Source organism: Plasmodium gallinaceum, assembly GCF_900005855.1.
Source record: "Plasmodium gallinaceum strain 8A genome assembly, contig: PGAL8A_v1_98, whole genome shotgun sequence".
Lineage (NCBI taxonomy): Eukaryota > Apicomplexa > Aconoidasida > Haemosporida > Plasmodiidae > Plasmodium > Plasmodium gallinaceum.
In genome coordinates, this window is record NW_021628265.1 from 376,127 (window position 1) to 400,676 (window position 24,550).

General features: G+C 18.1%; 3 protein-coding genes across 3 annotated transcripts; 1 reads left to right on the forward strand and 2 right to left on the reverse strand.

Annotated features, from left to right (window-relative positions):
- Nucleotides 1-1,089: 1,089 nt before the first annotated feature.
- Nucleotides 1,090-2,982, forward strand: PES (pescadillo homolog, putative; the record flags this gene model as incomplete). The annotated part of the gene is made up of 1 exon (XM_028672382.1): nucleotides 1,090-2,982. One exon carries the CDS (start codon nucleotides 1,090-1,092, stop codon nucleotides 2,980-2,982), a length of 1,893 nt encoding a protein of 630 aa, XP_028528940.1.
- A 2,758-nt stretch (nucleotides 2,983-5,740) lies between these two features.
- Nucleotides 5,741-10,137, reverse strand: ApiAP2 (transcription factor with AP2 domain(s), putative; the record flags this gene model as incomplete). The annotated part of the gene is made up of 2 exons (XM_028672383.1): nucleotides 5,741-7,624; nucleotides 7,786-10,137. The coding sequence occupies 2 exons, from the start codon at nucleotides 10,135-10,137 to the stop codon at nucleotides 5,741-5,743; spliced, it is 4,236 nt and encodes a 1,411-aa protein (XP_028528941.1).
- Nucleotides 10,138-16,771: 6,634 nt separating this feature from the next.
- Nucleotides 16,772-21,745, reverse strand: PGAL8A_00335200 (mechanosensitive ion channel protein, putative; the record flags this gene model as incomplete). Its single annotated transcript, XM_028672384.1, has 1 exon — nucleotides 16,772-21,745. One exon carries the CDS (start codon nucleotides 21,743-21,745, stop codon nucleotides 16,772-16,774), a length of 4,974 nt encoding a protein of 1,657 aa, XP_028528942.1.
- Between the last annotated feature and the right edge of the window lie 2,805 nt (nucleotides 21,746-24,550).

Genomic DNA, 24,550 nt, shown 5'->3' on the forward strand with positions numbered 1-24,550 from the left:
TTAAGTATAAAGTTATATAGAATGTCCTTTTTTTTTTTTATTTTTATTCTTTACATATTGATATATAGAGATATATATTTTCTCTTTATATAATAACATATCTTTATATATTTTAAGAAAAAAATAGTAATTTTGAACGAATTTTTTAATGAAATAAAAGGAAAAATTAATATATTTTACTAAACCCATAATATCATTTAAAAAAATTATTTTTTTTTTTATTATAATTATGCAACTTTGAATGTCTGTTCTTTTTTCGTAAGAGTCTTTAACTATAGAAATAAACTTATTAATGAAATAAAAATATGTTAATTTTAAATTTAAAATAAATCAGAAAGTATTATTATACAACTGTTTTTTTTTTTTTTATGAAAGTTTCAGAAAGGTTCAAGATTTCAGATTTTGAGGTATTCTGAATCTGAAGATAAAATTTTAAGAAATCTACATTTTAAAATTAAAAATTATAAAAAAAAAAAAAAATTGTAAAAACACTTTTAAAAAAATAAAACATAAAAAAAAAAATATAAAACAATAAAGATATTTTATCTTCATTTGCATAAAAATTTTTTTTTTTTCTAACATGTATTTTAAATTGAGAAAAGTTAATACAACTAAAATAATTAAGTTTAAAAAAAATGCATATAAACAAGAATTACATTTTTTTTAAAAAATATAAATTTTGTTATAAAATTTAAAAATAAATTTTAAATAGTTATCATCTTTTTATATTTATATATTTTACTTATATTAATTTTAATATTAGCTGTTTTCATTAATTTAACAAATTTAAATATATAAAATTTTATTATATTTTTTCTTTTTTTATTTATAATATTTTTTTATTTAAAAAAATAAATATTTAAAAAGATTATAAGTTTGTTTCATTTAAACTTTTTTAAACATTTTTGTTGTTTTTTCAATTCTTTGGTATTAAGAATTTTTTTAATACTTTTAATTTTCATTAATAATAATTAAATATTTAACATTTTTCTCTTTTTTTTTTTTTTTTTTTTGTTTATTTTTTATTTTGAATATATCTATGTTATTTTAATATTCGTGGAATATATAAGTTATTGATTTTTCGTGAAAATGCATATTCATAAATTAAGAAAGAAAATAAAAAAAAAAAAAGAAGGAAAGTATTTAACAAAAAAAAGTATATTAAAAAAATTATATATAAATGAAGATGAATTTAGAAAATTATGTATATTTAAAGGAATTTATCCTAAAGATTTTAAAGAAATCCCCTTAAAATATAGAAAAAAATTTTATAAACACAAAATATTTTATACAAGAAATGATTATTTAAAATTATCCCATGAAAAAATTATTCAAGATTTTAGAAAAATTAAAATATTTTTAAAAAAATATAAGAAATTTAAAATAGTATTACAGGATGAAACAAGATGTAAAAATATAATAAGCAACTTTCCAAAATATAAATTAGATCATATTATAAAAGAAAGATTTCCTGTTTTATCTTATGCAATTGAGCAGTTAGATGATTCCTTAAGTTCTATTGTAGCTTATTCTTTATTACCATCTAATGAGAAATTAGGAATAAAAAATAATTTAGTTAAATTGTGTGAAGATTTAAAAAATCATTTTCATTATTATGTATATAAAACAAACAAAATAAAAAAAGGATTTATAAGTGTTAAAGGTTATTATTTACAGGCTGAAATTTTGCAGAAAAAAGTTACCTGGATTATACCTCATATTTATACACCATATTTATCGAAATCAATTGATTTTCGTTTAATAACAACTTTTATTGAATACTATATTTCTTTATTAAAATTTGTTTTATTTAAATTATTTAAATTAGATAATTTACAATATCCACCAGAAGAAAACGAAACTTTAAAAAACGAAAAATTTAAACATTTATCTTTTGATCCTTACTTTATTTCTATATATGAAACAAAAAAAAAGGATTTAGAAAATAAAAAAGATAAGAACAAATATGAGAAAGAAAAAAAAAAAAAAAAAATTAAAAACAAAAACGTATGTGATGATGAAAAAGAAAATGGTAATCTCTCATTTATAAAAAGAAAGAACAAAATAAAAAGTAAAGAAAATAATGATGAAAATAAGAATGATCAAAGCGCAGAAAAGAGTATAAAGAATGAAAAAGAAACTCAAGGTGAGAAAGAAAATGAGAAAAATGAAATTTTCATAAATAATGAAGATAACGAAAGCAAAAATATAGTTGTAAAACATAATATAAATGATGAAGATAATACAAAAGAACTTTTTAAAGATTATATTTTCTATATTCATAATGATATGCCATTTGATATTTTATCAATTATTATTTTATCATGTGGAGGACAAATATGCTGGAAAAATTTATACTCACCATTTAAATATGAAAGTAACAAAATTACACATGAAATTATAGAATCTCATGAGTCTATCAAATTAAATGAATTTAAATATAAAAGAAACATTATACAACCTCAATATATTTTTGACTGCTTAAATCAGAAAAAAATATTACCATGTAGTGACTATTTTATAGATAAAAACCTACCAGTTCATTTATCTCCTTTTATTGAAGATGATAATTATAAAAATTTTGTAAAAAAAGAAGAGTATACAATAAATAAGATGCTAATTAAAAATGATTCTAATCAAGAAAAAAATAATTCCAATGAAAATGATGATGAAGAAATTTTAAAATCAGAAGATGAAATGAATGATATAATTCTTGAAAGTCATAGAAATGCTGCTTTAAATAATCAAGTTGAATTAGAAAATGAAGATAAAAATATAGATGCTATGAAAAAGAAAAAAGATATAAGTATTTCTAATATCAAAAATTTAAAAAACCAAGAAGAAATACAAAGAAACAAAATTGCTTTAAGTAAAAAAAAAAGAAAGTTATATTCAAGAATTGAAAGAGCAGAGAAAAAACAAAAATTAAAAGTAGAAAAATTTTTAAAAAAAGCGAAAAATAAAAAAGGGAAAAATAAATAATATGTTTAATCCTATTTATCTGAAGAAATTTTTTTCTTCTTATATATTTTTTCGAAATATTACATCATTTTTTATATCTATCTTTTACCTATACATAAATTTTCTTTTCTTTCTATTTTTACATTTTTTTTTTTTTATTATATGTACATATACTAGCAAATATCCATAATAATTTAAAGTTAAATTTATCCATATAAGAGGAAAAAATAAAAATAAAGTAAACATATAAAAAAGAACATACTTTGAAGTAAATTTATTATTACAAAAATGTATCTATAATTTTTAAAAAAAATGAAATTGCTTTTTTTAGCATATTTAAAAAAGATACTTTTTTTTAAAATGTTATTGTTACAAAAATTACAATTTTCTATTTATTTTTATGTCATTTTTTCATAACATTTTATTTTATTTCTTTTTTTATATGAATTATAGGATACTTCTCATATTTCTAATATACACAAGTGTTTTTCTTTTCCTTTATAGAAAAAAATATGAAAAATTACTAGTTATATTATTTGAATTTTAGAGAGAATATTATCTAATTAAAACAAAATAAAATTTTTTTTTTTAATAATGTATTTTTCTGTAAGGTATAGACTTTATAATAGCTCATTATTATTTTTTTTTTTTTTGATAATGTGTTAGTTAATTTACCCATTTGGTCGTATAGGGAAGTATTTCTTTTTTCATTTGATACATAATAAAAAAGGCTCTATAGAGATTAAATGTAAAATAACTAATTTTTAATGTTTATTAAGGACTATATTTTTAAAAATGTTCAATAATAAAAAAAAAAATTTTTTTTTTTTTTTTTTTTTTTTAATTTTTTTTTTTTAAAATTATAAGTTCTGAGCTTATTTCAATAAGCCTAAAAAATTTCTTGCATGTATTAGATATATTTAAAGTATAAATTATTTTAAAAGTCTCAATCTTTATATGCATATTAAAACACAAATAAAATTAAGTAAAAATATATATAATAAAAAATAATAATAATAAATTATTATACAAAAATTTCTATTTAAAAAATAAAAAGTAACAATATATATTCTCGATGAATCTCATGAATTTCCTAATTTTATAAAATTCTCATGCTATTGAAAAAGATATTGTAAAATTAAGATATATTAAGATAATTTCTATATATATATCTTTTTTTTTTTTTTTTTTTGTAATATTTTTTTATACCATATATATATATATGTTCTAATAATTTTTACTCTATTTTGTATAATAGTTATTTATTAAAACAGGATAAATCATTTTTTCATTAAAAAGTTCATTAAATATTTTTATTAAAAAATAGAATTTAAGTTATTATAATATTAAATAATTATTTGATATAATTTTTATTTAATTTATTCTTTAATATGTTAATATTTACAAAATTATAAATGAATTTAACAATTATAATGGTGTTCTTTTTGTTTTTACTTTTTTTTTTAATGTATGGAAGATTTTATTTAAAAAAAGTAAAAATAACATATTTCCATTTTAACCTAATACTTTGAGCCATTAAATATATAATAATATTTTATTTTTTATATAAGATACAATAAAAATATAACTTATTTAATTTTATAAAAAAGTTATTTTATTTTTAAATTATGTGATACATGTACTTTGTATCCATAATACAATAATTAATTCCCCTAGTAATTTTAATTTTTATGTTTGTCTTATTTTTATTTTTTCTTCAACTATCTAAAAAAAATTATAGAATGATTACAACATATTTTTTATCAAATAATTTTAAAGTATTTTAAAAGTTCAACAAAAAAAATAATAATCTAGAATAATAAAAAAAAAAAAAAAAAAGGAAAATAAAATTAAAAAAAACAGTAAATATTGTATATTTTATATTTAAATATCTATTATAATAAGAAATATGGACTTTAAACTGTCTTAAAGAAAAAAAACAAAAAAAAAAAAAAAAAAAAAAAAAAAAAAAAAAAAAAAAAAAAAAAAAAAATACAATTTGATAAAAATAAATTAACAAACAGCACAAAATTTTATTTTCTCATATTAAACGTTTTCATAAAAAAAAAAAAAAGTATAAAAAGAAAATTTTTCTGTAAGTGAAATTCAAAGAGAAAGACAGATTCCATTAAAAATATATACATAAATATATATACTTTTTTATTAAAATTTTTTACTTTTTTATTTTCGAATAATTATTTTAAATAATAAATATTATATAAAACGGAATTATAAAAGTCATATAATTTTAAATTAAAAATAAAAAAAAAAATTGTTTTTTTCGTGATAAATGTTAAATACAAATATTTAAAATTTCCCTAATTTTATATTTCTTTTTATTTCAAATATATATGTCACATATATATGATATTATATATTAAAAAAAAAAGAAAAAAAAAATATTAATGATATAAAGCATTAACACATTTAAAAACAATAAAAGAATAAAATAAAAAAATATATGCATATATTATGCTAAGCTTTAAAAAGATGAAATTCATATAAAATATTAATAAAAAAACAAACAAAAAAAAAAAAAAAAGATAAAAGATAAATAAATAAAAATACAACTATTATATATAAATATACATATAAATATATATATATAAATATATATATAAATATATATATAAATATATATATATACATATATATATATATATATATACATACAATACTTAATCTCTACATCTCCAAAATTATTGTTTCCTTTTTTTTTTTTTTTTTTTTTTGCATTTCTATCATTTCCTTAAATTAACTTTACTATAAACAAAATAGACTAAGATGATATTTTCTGATCATCTGTTACAGCTTCTAAAAAATTGCTAACTGCATGAGAATCAATGGTTGGAAAATGTAAATTTCTAATATATTTATTCGATAAACCTAGAGAGTTAGATAAAATTCTAGATGAATTTAAGGGATGTTTATTATCGATAACATTATTGTAAGGATTCGTAATGGAATTTTGTGTATAATTCATGGAATTTTTTTTTGAATTATTTTTATCATTAGTTAGACTTGATCTCAATAAATCTACTGAATTGAATGATTCATTTTCATTTTTTGCGCATTCAATAAAAAAATTTAAATTATCTTCTACTTTAATATACCCATTATTCCCCATATTTAATTTATTTATTTTTTTATTAGATGATTGTTGATCATTTATATCACTAGGAATATCTGTATTTATTTTATTACTTATTAAACCTTCTTCGTCATTGGAATATAATAGACAATCTTCCTTTAATTGATTATCTTTTGCATATGATATGGAAGCATCACTATTAGAATTATTAGAATTTCCTTTGGATATATTTTTTACATTACTCCTTAATAGGTTGCTTGCAGCAACATGACTTTTCTTTTTTCCTTTTTTAGAATCAGAATTTTTTAAATCTGTATGATGCTTATATTCTTTTTCCCATTCTGTTCTTTTTAATATAGATAATTTTCGTGCTTCGTTATATCCATACTTACTTACACTGAAACTAGTAAATAATCTCTTATTATTTGCTATTTGAAAATAAGCATTCCATTTACCTACTCCTCTTGGAGATTTAGAAAAATAAACTCCTTTCACTTTATCATCATTCGGATTTACTCCAACTGGCATTTCATATTTTAATTTTCCTATACCATAATTTGTTGATACAGGACTACCAGAAGCATTTTTTACATTTTTGGTATTTTTGTTATTCATTGCTATATTTTTATTAATATCATTTTTACTTTTATAATTAACACTGCTTTCTACTTTCCCATTATTTAGTATTCCATCATTATTTTCTTGATTATTTATAGATAATTCAGAGCCATTAGCACTAATTTTAGAATTATAATCAGGATTATAGTCATAACTATTCTTTTTTTGAATACTATTATTGTTTATATTATAATTGCTGTTTATATTAATGCCATTACTATTATTGTTATTACTATTATTAACACTACTATTATTACTACTTATATTATTTGCAATGGTATTATGTTGCAAAGAATTTTCACGTACATTACTTGAACTATTAGTATTTAAAATAAAATCATATAATGTGCTTGGATTAATATGATCTGCAGAGTTTTTAAATGATCCTTTTTTATTTATGCTTTCTTGCGATAAATTTAACATATCCTTAAAATTTTTTAAATTATTTAAAATATTATTTTTATATACATAGGATTTTCTTGAATTTACGTGAGAACTACTATCATCTAATGTTAAATCATTAGAATCTTTTTTTCTAAAGTCATTATGCCCATTCTTCTTATTTTCTAATAAATTAAATTTTAATTTTTTTAAAACATTAGTGTTGTATAAAAGATAATTTAAGTCATAACATGAATTATTATTCATATTTGAACCATTATTACATTTCGATAAATAATTATCATATATTTTTCTTTTTCTTAATATATTCTGAAAACTGTTCGATAAATAGTTCAAATTGTCATTTGAATTTAATAATCCTTGATCTCTTTCATATTTAGAGTAGTTTTCTCTGTCTTCAAAACTTTCTTCTTCATTCAATTTATAATTTGGAATCAATTTGTTTAAGTCATTATTACTTGAGCACTCTAGTTTCAACTTATTTTCATAGTAGTTTTTCTTTGATTCTTTTGAATCATTTTCAGCGTTGTACATGTCACTTATTCCTTTGTCCTATAACAAAAAAAAAAAAAAAAAAAAAAAAAGGAATGAAAATTAATAGATATAATAATGATTTATGAAAAATGATAAATATATATATAATAAATATAAAATATATTAATATACAAAAATAAAAACATATAAATGCATATTTTATTTAATTTCTTCTATACCTCTAGAATATTAGTTGAGTTTAGGTGAGCATATAAACATTTTAAAAAATTTAGGTCATTTGCATTTAAATCTAAATCTTTTAATTTTATTTTGTCATTTTTACATAAATTCTCATATTCAGAAATAAACATTTTTAGTTGCAAATAAGCATTTAAATTATTGTTATTTATATCTTGCATATTTGTATGACTGCATGAGCTATACATATTTTCACTATCTTTTGAATTTATTTTACTCAAATTTTTATATTTTTCAACCACTTTCTCTGCTTCTTGAATATAATTGTTATTAAAATCGTTATAAGAATTATAATCAATACTAACATTTAATTTGTTCAAAATGTTTTCATCTGAATAGTTACATTTTTTTTTACATCCACTAGATCCAATAGAATAATTATTATAATTAGTATTATTGCCATTTGTACTACTATTATTAATTATATTATTTTTATTATTAATATTATTGGTAGAATTACCTATATTACTATTTATACAATTAAAAGGAAAACTGTTTGAATAATTTAAAGACATGTTACCACATGAATGATTTGTATGCGAATTACATGTATGATTACTTTGATTAGCTGTACAATTTCCTAATGAATTACATATATTTCTATTGCTGCAATTCAAATAATCTTTTCCTTTTTTCAAATCAAAAATTAAATTTGAACCATTATATAAATTATTCTTAGATGATCCACTAAAAATAGATAATGTATTATGTTCTCCTTCTGAAGTATTCATATTATTTAAATAATTATTATTGCAATATGGATTTTTCAAGGTTAACTGAAATATTTCTTCAATAATTTCTTTTGTTAGGTTATTTTCTACTTCTTCTAAAATTTGCTTATGGAATTCGTTTTTATCCATTACTCCTTTTTCATTTATATCCTCCTTTTTTTCGGACATTTTAAATTTTTTTATTATTTCTAATTCTTCAATACATTCAATAATTGAATCCAAAAACACATTTTTAATGAAACATATTTTTATATTCGAAAAACAACATAAATAATTATCTAAATTATTTGAATTTACATTATTTAATAAATTCACAAAATGATATTCAAATGTTTTATCTGTTTCACTCCATAAAGATGTCAACCTTTTCAAAATTCTCAAATAACTTAAGCATATAATTTTAAGCTTCATCAAATTTTCATTTTTATTAGTCGATTCATTGTTACCTGTATCAACAATACAATTAAAATTATCACAACTACCATTTTCTAACATTGTATCTTTTGACTTTTTATTAATTTCTAAATTATTTTTTTCTTCATTCAAATATTTGTTTAACTGATTATTTAATCGTTCATCATTTTTTAAATTTAATAAATTATCTATTAATGAAAGTGTTTTATTTTGATCATTTCCTATTTCCTTACTATTCTTTTTTGTTATAAGTTCCTTAATTAAGGAATTTTTTAAATTAACATTATTTTCATCAATTAAATTCATGTCTTCATTTAACTTATTCATATTATTTTCTATTTCATTTTCCCCTTTAAATAGTGGGTTTTCTTTTTTTATTTCTTCTTTGTATCCACAAGGACTGTTGTAACTAATAAAATTTTCATCATATTTTTCTTTTGATTCTTCATCCTCACATGCTTTATCTAACAAGGTATTAGAACTATTAACATTAATATTATTATTACTATCACTAAGATTATTTTCATTAAAATCAGGGGGAAAATCATTCTTTTTATATATATTTTCCATATCATATAATAAAGATGTTTCTTCTTTTATAATTCCATTCTTATCTTCAATTTTATAATTTAAATCAGATTTATTGCTACACATTTTTTCATTTTGCGATTCTTCCATCTTTTCGTTTTCATTTTCTATATCATTCTCATTACCATGCTCTTTTTCATTTAATTCCAATTCTATCTTAGGAGATTCAAAACCAACTTCCTCATGATCTTCATTATTTTTGTTTTTTATTATTTTCTTATTTTTATCATTTAGATTTTCATAATCATCACCTTCGCGATGTTCACTATTCATATGTATATTTTCATTTATTTGCTTTATATTTTCATAATCATTTGAAATATTAGCACATTTGGAGTTATTATTAAATGTTCCATCATTTACACTTTCCATACTTCCGCCATTAATTACGTTAGAAGTTGTTGTTCTACTTATAGGATAATTCTGAGTTTTTTGTTCTGAATAATTCATATAATTATCCATTTTATTTATAGAATCTTCATTATATAGTTTTTTTAAGTCTTCTGAATTATCGTTTTCACTTTTTATAACTTTCTTACTTTTTTCATCAAGTTTACTACTTTTCTTATTGGTATTTGAACTAGTTCTTAACTCTAACATTGCAACCATAAAATTCAAAAAAATGTAATGCAGATTAAACAAAAAATTGGAAAAAAATTCAAAACTTTATAACTTTTTACAATTTTTTTTAACTTCAAAAATAAAACCCATAAAATTAAAACATTATAAAAATTTTTTCTACTTTTAAATTAGATAATAAATTTATAACATCTATGGTTGAAAAATATATATATATATATATATATACATATATATATAAGCTTTTTCTAAATGTAAAATCTTTAAATATATAATTGAATTATTTTTATGTAAAATTAAAAAATTAAATTTCTACGTAATTCAGTAAAATAATAAAAATACATTCTCATTTTATAATAAAAAAGTATGTAAATGAAATTTTAAATTAATTGTGAAAGTAAATATTTTGTTCAAAATAACTTAACAAAAACAAATAACCAAAAAAAAAAAAAAAAAAAAAAAACAAAAAATATATTTAAACAAAAATAAGTTTTTATCAGTACTTTATTTTTATACTTTTTAATTCAACATTTTATAATAAAAATATATAGATACACATTTAAAAACATATAGAAACTTGTTAGTTATAAAATGACCTTAAAAAATAAATTGTCATTGTAATAGTTAAAACAGTTAAGTTTATATATATATTTTTTACATAAAATAAAAAAAATTGAATTTTTGTTTAAATAAAATAATAAATTAAGAAAAGCATTATGTACCAATATATATTAAATTAGGCTTAACTAATTTTATCATTAAGCTTTATTATATATTTCGACATATTTTTACGTACTAGATTTATTAATGCTTATTACAACATTTATTTTAATACATTTAATTGAATACAAAAACGTACATTTAACAGAATTATCTCAAAGTAAAATTTTAATAATGCATTTTAAATTTATAAAAAAATTCCTCTTTATTTTACATGTACATATATATATATTTGTTTTTTTTAATTTTTTTATAAGAAATATAAATGTGTTTTGTTTTAAAAAAGGTAATGTACTTAAAAAATTAAAAGAAGAAAACATAATAATACACCCAAATCACGTAAATATTTATAAATACATTATAGAACAACATAAAAAAATATTACCTTTTTAAAAATAAAAATTTCCACTATGTTTGAGGGGAAAAAAAAAAAAAAAAACTAAGAAAATGTGTATTTATGCTATAAAAATGCTGATATAAAAAAGTATTTTATCTTTTTTATACATATTTTACGGCTACTCAAAAAAAAAAAAAAAAAAAAAAAAAAAAAAGGTTCACATACATAAATACATATAAAGGTTGTATAAACAAAAAAATGTATATAAAAATAATATTCAAATTTTTATTCAACATATAACTTGAGCAATAATATGCATATATATTTTGAAACAATTAAAATTATAAAATATGAAATTAATGACAAAATAAACAGCTTATTCAGCATACGTACGAATTAAGAACAATTTAATATGCATACGAACATTTATATATCATTTAATATTTATATATTTTTGCATACTTAGGCCTATATAATTTTTTTTTATTGTAAATTATCAAATGTAGAAGAAAAATAGAATATGAAAACATGTAAATTTATAAATATAATAAAATTTAATAAAATGAAAAGTGATAAAATATATTAATAAATGTATAATGTTATGAAAAAAGTATAATATATATTTTTATTTTATATTCACCAAATGTATTAAAACACAAAATATCATTTAACAAAATTAAAAAACAAAAAAAAAAAAAAATAAAAAAAAAATAAATTATATAAAAAAATATTTATTGTTGTATATAATTTATGAAAAAAAAACATTAATTCATATATATATATATATATATATATATATATATATATATATATATATATATATTGAATGAATGTATAAAATATGGAAATATTTATTGTTAAAAAAAGAAATCAAATGATATATAGCATCCGTTCTCTTTTACTATAATAATAAAAAATTTAAAAACATTCCGAACGATGAAATATGAAATAATTATTTTTATGTATTCATAAAATGATACATTATGAAGATAATACTGATATAGATTTACAACAAAATTGAAAGAATATATATAAACTAAAAATATTTTATAATATATAAAATAACATAAAATATATACTAAATTTCTTATTTTTTGTTTTCAATTTTCGCTTTTTTTTTTATACTATAATTTTTTTTGACATCTCAAAGAAAAGAAGGAAACAAAAATTTGTTCAAACATATGCATGTTTCCGCTGCTTGTGGAGAAATAAATTTATATCATATGTATTAATAATGAATGTTTTATGAACATGAATAAATAACATAAAAAAAAATGTTATATATTAATCATATTTACAACAATCAAAAAAATTATGCTCTTTTTATTTTTCTACAACCGAATCTTATAATAAAAAAAATAATTACTGCTCTTTCTATATACTTTTTTTTTTTTTTTTTTTCTTTTAACAAAATATTAAAAAGATTCCTTATTTCGTGTGCATGTAATTTCACATACTGATAATATTAGAAAAAATATATATGTAAGTTTGCATGCAAGATATATCAATGTGTGTTTTCATGCACCATAAAAACATGCTTTTATGCAGTAAAAAAATTAAAAATCAAGTATTCATTAAAATTAATGCATTTGCTGTAAAGTTAAAAATAAATTTTCTACTGTGAGATAATATAAAAAATATATATGCTTTATATATATTTTATATTTTGTACAGCATAATATAAAATTTATTATGAATAGGTGCACATTTTAAAAAGTTAAAAAAATAAAAAAGTGGTAAAGTTGTTTTTAAATGCACAATTTACTTGTTCTATGTATTTATTTTTATGTTTAATATATAGGCACAAAATAACGACTAAATGCATAAAATTATTTAAATATATTTTTATTTTAGGTTGATAAATATATTACTTTATAAATAAATATTTTTAAAAGGGACTTTTTTCTGTTTATAAAGTTTTATAGAATTATATATGTTTTATGTAAAATAGTATATGCACACGTTTTAAAATATTGTACATACAAAATTTAATGTAGTATATACCAAAATTAATAGTAATATGCATATATTTTAATTATTATATACATATTATATTTCTACAGACATATTTATTATATTTTATTACTTTTTTTTTGTATAAAATTTTTTGTTTATCATTTTTTTTCGCACACAGAATAAATCTGAAAATGCAAAACAAATTATAAAAAAAATGTGCACTCATAAACTTTTGTAGATTTAATTAAGTAATAAATTTTAATACATATACTGAAAATTTATAAATAAAATTATTAAAAAAATTTATCGGATAGGCAGAAGGTGATGGAAATTGTGTAAAATAGCAAGTTAAATAACAAAAGAATAAAATTTCTTTATATTTTTACATATTCTATATGTTATAATATTTAACATACATTAAATGTAAATATCATAAAACATTTATTTAAAAATATATATATTTTATTTTTTAAAAGTATTTCCTTCACAAGTCTTCTATATGCATACATATTAAAAAAATAATTATTTTATTTGAAAACATTAAAAAAATTATATTAAATTAGAGTTATTTTAGAAGTATTTTTGTTCTTCAAAAATTATAGTAATATAAATACATTTATGTTCACCTAAAAAAAATGGAAAATATATAAAATAAAAGTAAAATTTTATTTTAGTGTTTTTAAATGTAAAAGTAATTAAATTTTTTTGAAAAAAAATATACAGAAATGTTAATTATAAATTACACCAATATATTTTTGTTGTTTATTCTTCAAGTAAATGACTATTTTTTTTTCTATTCATAATATATGCACATACATGTAATATATTTATATATATTTATATATATATATATATATATATATATATATATATATATATATATATTATATATATTATATATTTATATTTATATATTTTTGTATAAATATATATATTCAAAAAAATTTATGAAGAACTTTATTTTTGAGTAATAAATATAAAATGTATTAACTTTAATAAAAAGTATACTATTTTTCATTTAATTTTTAAATTTTTTATTTTAAACTTATATAATTATATTTAGTAAACTTTTACTTAGTAAAGGATAATTATGGATATAAATAATAGTTTATTTAATAATGATTTTTTTTTTATATTTAAGAAAGTAAGATATATATCTTAATCATTGAAGATAAAAGCTAAAATTCTATTTCTATCTAATGCAAATAATAGTGTAAAAATTAAAAAAAATATATATGAAATATATAATTAAAATTTTTTTTTTTTTTTATTATATTGTGGTTAAATTATAAAGAGTAGAATGTTGTTTTTTTTTGCGAAGTTTTTATTTTTTCATGACGTGTGTGCATATAGTTTCATCAGTATCCCGAAATTTACTTCTTGTGTGTAAAATAAATTGAATAAATATTCATATATTTCAATACGATTATGAAATTATATAATTTTTATAAATTTCTTCTAGCACCTACGTGAAAATGTAAAGAGTTTGATCATATAATAATTTAAGGAGAACTATTTACTATTAAATTTTTTAAAAAATTATTGTTACATACATATATATATTTAATTAACGGGGAAAAAAAATTGCATATTTTTGTGTGCAACGTTATATATATTTTTTTTTTTTTTTAATTTCTATAGTATTTTAAAATTTACAAATTTAAGCATAAATATCACAATTTAATAAATAAATATTAATATTATAATTTTTTATTTTTGTATTTTTATTCAATGTTACCCCTTTTTTCATCAAGAAAAAAGAAGAGTTAAACAATTTTAAGTAGAAGTATAACATTATACTCTAGCAAAATATTTATGTCCTTTTTATTGTATTAATTTTTTTTATTTTTTTATTTTGCAAAATAAAAAATTAATTTACTCATTTTAAAGAACAATGCATGGTTATAATTTTCATTTTTAATAAAATGACAAATTATTAATTAAATATTTGTAAAATAAAATACAATGTTTTTATTTTTGCGGAAATTTAATAAAAATTATTTTATAAAACTAAATGCAACAAAAAACTCATCTACGTTCTTTTATATAGAATTATGAAAAATCTAAAAAATTTAATAAATCTCATTTAATATGATTGGAAATAATATAAATATTAGAAGCATAAAAAATAGAAGTAAAAATATGTAGAACATTTATTTTTTATAAAGAAAATTATAAAACTAAATTACGTATATATATATATTCATTTTTTCTAAGATTATTTATTCTTTTATAATATACATACTTTCATATTATATATATATTATATATATTTTGTAACATGAAGGGAAATTAATATTTTGTTATTTTAAAAAAAATAAATAAATAAAAATTAAAGTATATTTTGTTACATTTACTGTAATATGTTTAACCTATTTTTTTACATTTATTATAATAACGTAAAAAAATAAAAAAATTTAAGATATGATATAATAATTTAATTTATTATTACACTTAACATGCAGAAGAAACTATAATTCTTCAATTATTTCCTTTTAATTGATATTTAGAATAATCTATATATGTTAATTTTATAAAATAATTTTAAAATTTTTTATGTAATTATTTTAAGAAGTATGGATGCTACATGCAAATTTAAATTTATAAATTTAAAACACTGAAAAGGGAACTATTCTCTTAACATTGACCTATTAACACATATAAAAGATATTTTTAATAAAAATATTTATTTAAACTTACATATTGGTAACAAGGAAAACTTTTTTTTATTCTTAAAAATTATGTACCTACTTTTATAACAGGCCTATAACCTTATTATTGCAACAAAATAATATGAATAACATCATTTCTTTATTCTAAAATGTAATATTTGTACTACTAAATTAGTCGAAATGTAAATATATTATGCTTATTTAAATGAAATATATATACTGTGAATTACTTTAATAGTATTGATATTATTTTCTACAATTTAGTTAAAAATGAGGACAAACTTTTAATTAAATTGTTTTTTTTTTTTTTTACTTAAAGTATTTACAACAATTGGGTACTTAAGGAAAATTTAAAAGTTATACGTAATAGACAGATAAAAATTAAAAAAAAAATGATAAATATATAAATATTAAATAGTGAATAAATAAAACATGGAAAAATTATTGAATTTACATATATAAATAAATCTAACTAAACAATTAACAAGTATATAATATCATTCTATGAAAAATATATATATATTAATAATTTAATGACAATAAAAGAAAAAAAAATATATAACATTAAATGGAAGCGATTGTATATATAATATTAAAATAAATATAAAAATAAATATTTACAAATGAATTAAAATGAGCAAAAAATACTGTTTATAAATGGTGCAGAATGCAAATAAATTAACATTAAGAAATAAAATTGCAAATTTATTCAAAAATATCCAACATTTTTTGTCATACGTGAAAATTTAAATATTAACTGAAATATTTTTACTCCTAAAAATAATTCACCTTTAGGCAATTAAGATAGATATATTTAAAATCTATATTTTTTTAAATGGATATACGATAAGTGCAATTTTTTTTTTTTTTCTTTTTTTTTTTTTTTAAATTAGTGAGCGTGTTTTAATCTGATAACTGCATATTAATTATAACAATAAAAATGTAAGTAAATTTGTATTAAACTATTGAATTAAATGTATTTTTTTTTATTTTGATATGTAAAAATATTTCTTTTTTGTTTATTTAAAAATTCGTGACTTTTGTTATGAAGATTAGAAAAATGTTTAACACATTCAAAGCTGTCATAACTAGAGGAACTTTCATATGAAAAGTATTCTTTATCATTATAATTCAATTTTAGTGAATCTTGATATTTTTGATTATATGTATTTGAGTAATTAAAAAAATTTTCATTACTATTCTTATGATCCTTGTACATATAATTATCGTGATAAGAATTTACATTATTAAAATATGTATTTATATGGCTTGTATAATCATATTTTTCCATTGATTGTCTTAAGTTGATTTCCTGATCATCGCATTGGAGATATTTACTTTTTGAAATTAAATTATCACAACAGTTATTATTTTGATCGTCTATAATATTTTCGTTCTTCCTGCAACAAGAATTAGTATTTTTGCGGAAGCTATTTTCAGTATAGTCAATATAATCATAATTTATTCTTCTTTCAACTGTTCTATTCTTATTACTATCACCTGAAAAATTATCCATATTTCTTGAAAGTATATTGTTTTTATTTTTATAATATTCAGTGTATTTCATGAAATCATTACTTAAAATTTCTTTGTTTGAATCTATTTCTAAATTATTAATCACTTCCTTTTTTACACTTCTATATCTTATAGAAGAGTTAATATCATCATAATAATTATTTTTGCATAATAAATTATCATAATTTTTTTCATTATTGCAAAAATCTTTCGATTTTTCTTTAATAGATTTATCATTATTATTATTATGATTACAAATAGATGATGTATTATAATAGTAATTATTTGTACGTTTATAATTGTACATATTTGGTGAGTTTATACTATTAATATAATTATTAGTATTGTTTTTACTATCATTGTATAGAAAACTCATATTATTATTGTATTCATAATTACAAATATCAAATTCTCTTTTATGTTTGACTGACGGAACAAAAAGAGGATTACGAGCTTCCTTTGGTGTACTAGGATATTCAAACCCTTTATTTCTATTTAATTTTAAAATACTATTATCAGCAATGTTTAGAGGAGCAGTAAATCCAATTTTTTGAGTTGGCAAACGGTAAGATATACTTAATAATCTTAATTGTAAAATAATAAAATCATAAATATCTGTTCTCAATTCAAAAACTTTTCTCCAATTCCCCCATCCTTCAACACATTTAATCCAAAAACTTATTTCGTAAAAATGACCTGGCTGTAAAGAATATCCAAAGTATAAATTTTTAGTTTTGCAAAAATCACTAGGCCTACTATCAACAAGAAATTGTAAACTTTTTCTTAATTCTTTAAGAGCTACTAATGGTGTATTAATATCTACTTTAAAAGAAATATCAATATAAGCATTTTTTGAACGACTTTCATTATAAATTTTCGCATTACTTAATTTTGAATTTTCATAAATAACTATTTTTCCAGTTGTTGTTTCAAATTCGGTAGTGTATGTTTTTATTTTTTTAATGTACATTGCTTCCCCCCCATCCAATCTTATTCTATCTCCTATATTGTAAGGATTAGAAAAAGCGATAAATATAACTGAAGTTATAAAACTTGTATACATATAACTTAATATAACTGTTACTGCTGTTATAAATGCTGCACCCGTGACAATTATAGTATCAGCAGAAACTCCAAAAATAAATAAAAGAACAACAGAAGCTAAAAAAGACATTAATATCGACATTAATCTTCTTACTAATTTTAAAATGCTTTCTTGACCTTTTAAACTCTTTATAAATTTTTTTCTACATGTTATGGCTCTTTTTATTGCATTTTTAAACATTAAAACATCAATTCTTCCATGACCAGATAAATCAAATTCTTTCATAAATTCTTCCGCTTCCTCAGGTTTTAAAAACACTTCAATCATTTCTTTTGTTATAAATTCATTACCATTTATATTTAACTGTAATGGACTTCTTAAATTCATAATAAATGGATCATCTATCTCTAATGATATATCTTTTTTGATTCTACTTAATTTTTCTTTTTTATTTTTCTTAATGCATAAACAATTTCTAACTTTTATTCTTCTATTATCTTTAACTTTTTTCACATTTATAGCATCACTTCTTTCTAGTATATTCAGTTCTTCATTTAATAAATGTGACTGATAAAAAAATGCATTTTTATTCGAAGATATTTTATTTTTAATTTTTTTACTAACTTTACTCATTTCATTTGTATTTCTTTTTTTCTTATCACTATTAATAAAAGAAGCACTAATGTCTCTTGTTTCTGTTTCTTTGTTTGTACCATTTAAAAAGTTAGTTGCATTATTTAAAATATCTTGTTGTAGAATTTCTTTTTCTCCTAAAGGAGATCCTAGTGCATCTATCTTTTTAAATATAATTACATCTTTTTTATTTTCTTCGTTAATGTCGCAACTGCCAAATTTACTCATAGTCTTCATATAAGGATCAGATTTTTTGTCATCTTGAGTTTCCTTTTGATGTATAGTGTCAGTAGTATATTTTTTTTTTAAAACATCTTCAATAGAAAAATCTTTTATTTCAACAGTCATACTGTTATACTTCTCTAAGTTAATGTAAGAATTTCTTATTTCCTTATTATTTACTCTAAATTCATCTTTAATATTTGTTCCTATATTGTCATCATTTATATTATCATTTTTCATTATATTATTTTTTAATTCACTATTTTCATTAGGTATTTCTGATAAAGATGGAGTAATATAAATATTAAATTTTGAATCATTTATACTCATATTTGTTTTTTCATTAGAATCAGTATTTTTTTCTTCTATGAATACTTTTTTGTCTAGGTAATTCAAAGTAGTATTTTCCGTTTTGTCTGTAATATTTAAGTTTTCTTTTTTTTCTTCCATCAGAGTTTTTTCATGAATATTTTCATTAGTTAAATTTTTTGTATCATAATATTTTTGTATTATTTTATTTTTATTATCATTAAGGGTGTTTTTATATATGGAACCATAATTAGTGGCATTGTCATTGACCTTTTCTATTTTTTCATCCTTTTTATTATTATCTATAGTATTTTTTACTTCTTTCATTTTTAATTTACGAAATTTATTTAATCTAGAAGCTATTTTTTTTTCTTCTTGATCGTTTATAGCACTAGTCTTTTCATTCTTATTATCTAAATTCATTGGTAAATTTTTATTATGTTCTTTTTGTAATCCTTTTAATGTATTATTATTCTCGTTATCATTGCTTTTATTATTAATATTGTATTCTTTACTTTTTGATGAAGTACTTTTTTTTTCTATGTTATCTATTTCATTTATGTTTTTTTCCAGTACTTTTTCTTTTCCTTTATTTATGAGAGTAGTATTGCTACTGTTCCCAACCTTTTTTCCTTTATTTTTCAATTTCGTTTTATTTTTTGAATTAATTGAATATTTTTCCTCATTTCTTTCTAGATGTTTCTCCTCACTTTTTACATCTTGATCAATATCATGAAAAATATTTTCTAAATTAATTTTCTTTGCTTCTGTATTTGTTTGTTTTGTTGTATTATTATATAACAATTCTTCTTCTTGTGTTATAATATTAGAGGCTTTATTTAAGTTAAAATTTAACTTGTTATTATTTGGAGATAACTCATCTGATGAGTTATTATTCATAGGAGTTCCAGTAAATACAAAAGTGTCATTTTTATCTTGATGATATATTTTTAAAGACATTATAATTTGCCTAAAAAAAATTTCACTTCCATTCTTAATAGAATTTTTATTTGTTAAGGCGATACTATTATTTAATAAAAATAAAAGAGGGGGAGTATTAACCACATAATGACAAGCTAGCCAATTTTTTATGGAAGAGCTTTCAGATTTTATAATATTTTTTTCTTCAAAAACTGGTGGTAGTAATAATTTCATAGTATTTTTTTTATTTCTTTTTAAAGGTATTTTACAACAAGTGCAATTCCTAGGTAAATTTTTAAACAATAACAATTCAGCTTTATCTTGAACGAATTTTTTACTTATATCATTTGTCTCTAATTGTCTAATTAATTTTTCATCTTGATACAATTCATATCCAAATAATGCTCTAATATTTTCTTGTTTATCAGCTACAAACATAAACCATTCAATATTAAATTTACGTAAGGTACCATATTTTCTTAAGTATCTTCCTAATAAATCATGGGCATTCATTAAAAATCCAAGTTCAAAAACGAAAGAAATAATAGATAAAAAAAGTAATCGTGCAGCAAAAACTATATATAATAATATAGGAAAAGTAATTAACCAATGTATACTATATAAAAACTTAAAAGGGTTATCTTGATCTTTATATCCAAATATCCTTAAAATATAATAGTCACCACTTTTATCTACTCCATTTTTTAAAATAAGATTACTACGCCAATAAATTATTTGAACAGAAGACCATAATAAATAAACTAATTCGGGATCTACTGTATTATAAAAAGCTGCACATAAAGCACTTGGCTGTAACATTTTTTCTAATATAACTTTTTGAACTATTGCATGAAAAATCATTAACATAGCAAAAGATGCAATATTTACTCCCAAAATTAAAAAACTGCAATATATACTACCAAATATAAAACTTCTATTATATTTTGGCTCTGTTATAGGGTCATGAACATTTGGTTCTGACAAAGAGCTTAAACCAACACATAAAACAATTAAATTCATAATTAAATGAATAAAAAACCATAATCCTGGTGAAAAATCTGGAAAAATTATAGATACTATTCGGAATATTATATCTCCAATTGTTTCATTTTCACTTTCGTCATCCTCTTCCTCTTCTTCTTGTAAAAATTGAGGATTATAGGAAGATTTTTGAATATATAAATTTAATGCATTTATTCTATCCTGTTTGTTTATATATGATCTAGAAATATCCATCATTGATTGAGGATATTTTGTTTTGGAATTATTTTTAAAATTTTCATCTTTTATTTCATTCATTTTGTTCGATATTTTTCTAATTATATATATATATATATATATTTTTTTTGTTCTTAATTTTTTTTATATAAACTAAATATTCTTTTTTTCTTTTTTCGTTTTAATAGTTTTTTCTTTTCTTTTTTGATATTTTTTTTTTTAGTATATTTTCTATATAACATTAATTTCTTATAATAGCCCTTTTATTGTCTCTCAGCTTTTCTTCTATTTTCTTTCAAATTTTTTTCTTTTTTACTTAAAATATTTTTCTTTTTTCTTTTTCTTTCTTGTCCCTTATACTTTTATTTCTTTATTCAGTTTAATTACTTTCTTATAAATTTAAAAATTTTTAAGAATTCAACAATAAGATAAGAAATTTTTAGACAAAGAAATTTTTCATAATTCAGAAAAAGAAAATTTTTTTTTTTTTTTAGACGGAGTATAAATTTCATAAATTTATGTAAATAACTAAAAATATGTCACAAATATGTAAAAAATTTATTTCATATTTATATGTATTCATAACTTTAAGATTATATTTAAAGAAATTATTTTTCTTCAGAATCTTTTTTTTTTTAAAGTATAATTAGGCTATATTCTAAGTGCAAAGCAAATGCTTCATTATAGCATTTTTTATTTATTATATATTTTACATTCTTTTAATTTTCAGTATTAATTTAAATACATTCTTAAATTGTTTTCATTTATTAAATTATTAATGGAAGCTAAAGCATAGATATTTATAAAATAGCTTATTATATATAATATTTTTATAATGGATAAAATACACCTAAATATTTATTAGTAATAAGAGAAATTAAATGAACTGATTTGACAGCATATAATTTTAAAAAATATATTTAATATAGAATTTGACAATATTTTGAAGGTTATAAGAAAAAAAAAAAAAAAATGTGGTTATATAACATTTAAATATATATATATATTTTTACTTAAAATATATGAATGCCAAATAATTCTTAAATGAAAAAATGTAAACAAAAATAAAAATTAAAAATAATCATATTAATCATAATTTTTTCAAGTTGTATATTAAATGTACAGAAAATAAAATAAAACAAAATTCATTTTTGTATCAAGGATACTTTTATATTCTTGATTAAATTTTTATCAGCAGGAAAAGAATCTTAAATGCAAAATTTTAATATAGAATGTGTTATTTTTTTTTTTTTTTTTCCATTTTTGTATAAGTCAAAAAAATTTTATTTAAAATTTGAAGTATATTTTTACAGATTATATATATCCATGTGATCTGTATTTTTCTGAAACCGGTGTCATTTATTTTTGAAAATATTTTTAATAAATTAAAAATATTACTATTTTATTTGACTAAATTTCAAAAAATTTGTATTGAAAGAAATTTTATATGTATTACAAACATGTACATTTAATTTGTTTTCGATTTGATAAATCTGTTTAAGAATGTACATTAGACATGACTATGATAAAAAGTAGAAATTATATAGGTTCAGATAATAGAGCCTATCTACAATAATATAAACATTTTAAAAAAACCAAAATAACAAAATTTTTAATTTTAAATATATTAGATGATAATTCATCGTTGGTATACAGATATGTTGATATAAAAAGTATTTATAAATAAATGATTATAAAGAAAAAATGATAAAATAATTCTTTTTAAATATTTTTTTATGACACTTTTGTAAATTTTATTTTTTAGAAGTATTTTATTTAAAAATTATGCATAAATTTTAAAAATAAAATATAAAGTTTATTCTTATAAAAAAACTGTCCATAAAAAAAAAAAATAAGGTTAAAGTTTGATTTTATGTTAACATATGTTTAAAAAAGAAATAATATGTATAAAGAATGAATCATATTGTTGTAATATCAATGTTCAGTTGGACATTTTTTTTATGAATTTTCTTAAAATTAACCAAAATAATTTTCTTTTTTAATATTTAACTTTTTCATTTTATGAATATAGATATGCATATTACACAAATTTAAAATAGAAAGCTAACTAGGTCCTTTTTTAAGAATTAAATTTGCAAATTTCGATTACACACAATATTTTTTTAAATAAATTAAATAGAATATCATATATATAAAAAATAACGTTAAAAAGTTACATGCGCAATTTTTTTACATTTTATTTGTTAAAAAAAAAAAAATGTTCCTTCAAAAAAAATAATGAAAAAAATTATATACCATTTTATTATTTAATAATTTAATAATGTTTAATAACAAATAACAAAAAGTATATTTTATTTTTATTAAATTTTTACAATTTTGACATATTAATTTATATTTGTAAAACATCCATTTTTTTGTGAGCTATTATTTTTTCTTGTAATTTTTACTAAATTCATGAAAAGTCATAATAAATGGCATATAAATAAAAAGTACATTTACAAATTTATAATTTATTTTATTTTATTTTTTTTTTTTTTTTTTTTGAGTAATATATATCTAAATTTTAAATTTATTTATTACGAGTTTTTTAAAAATAGCTTAAGCTAAAATTTTTTTTTTATCAAAGCATGAATATATAAAAAAAATATATATTTTAAAGAATTTCATAGCTTATTTTGCATTTTATATTTATATATATATATTTATATATATAATATATTATACGTTTCTAAATTAATTTTACCAAATTTATCACTATTTTTAATATAAATTAATTTTTAAGGAATTATGATGAATTAATGAATTTGAGCAATATTTTAAATATAAATAATTATGATAACGAAGTAAACAATTTTAATATAAATAATTGCCACTCTTTTGTGATATTACGTGTTCATATAAAAAAAAAAATATTAAAGAAAAAAG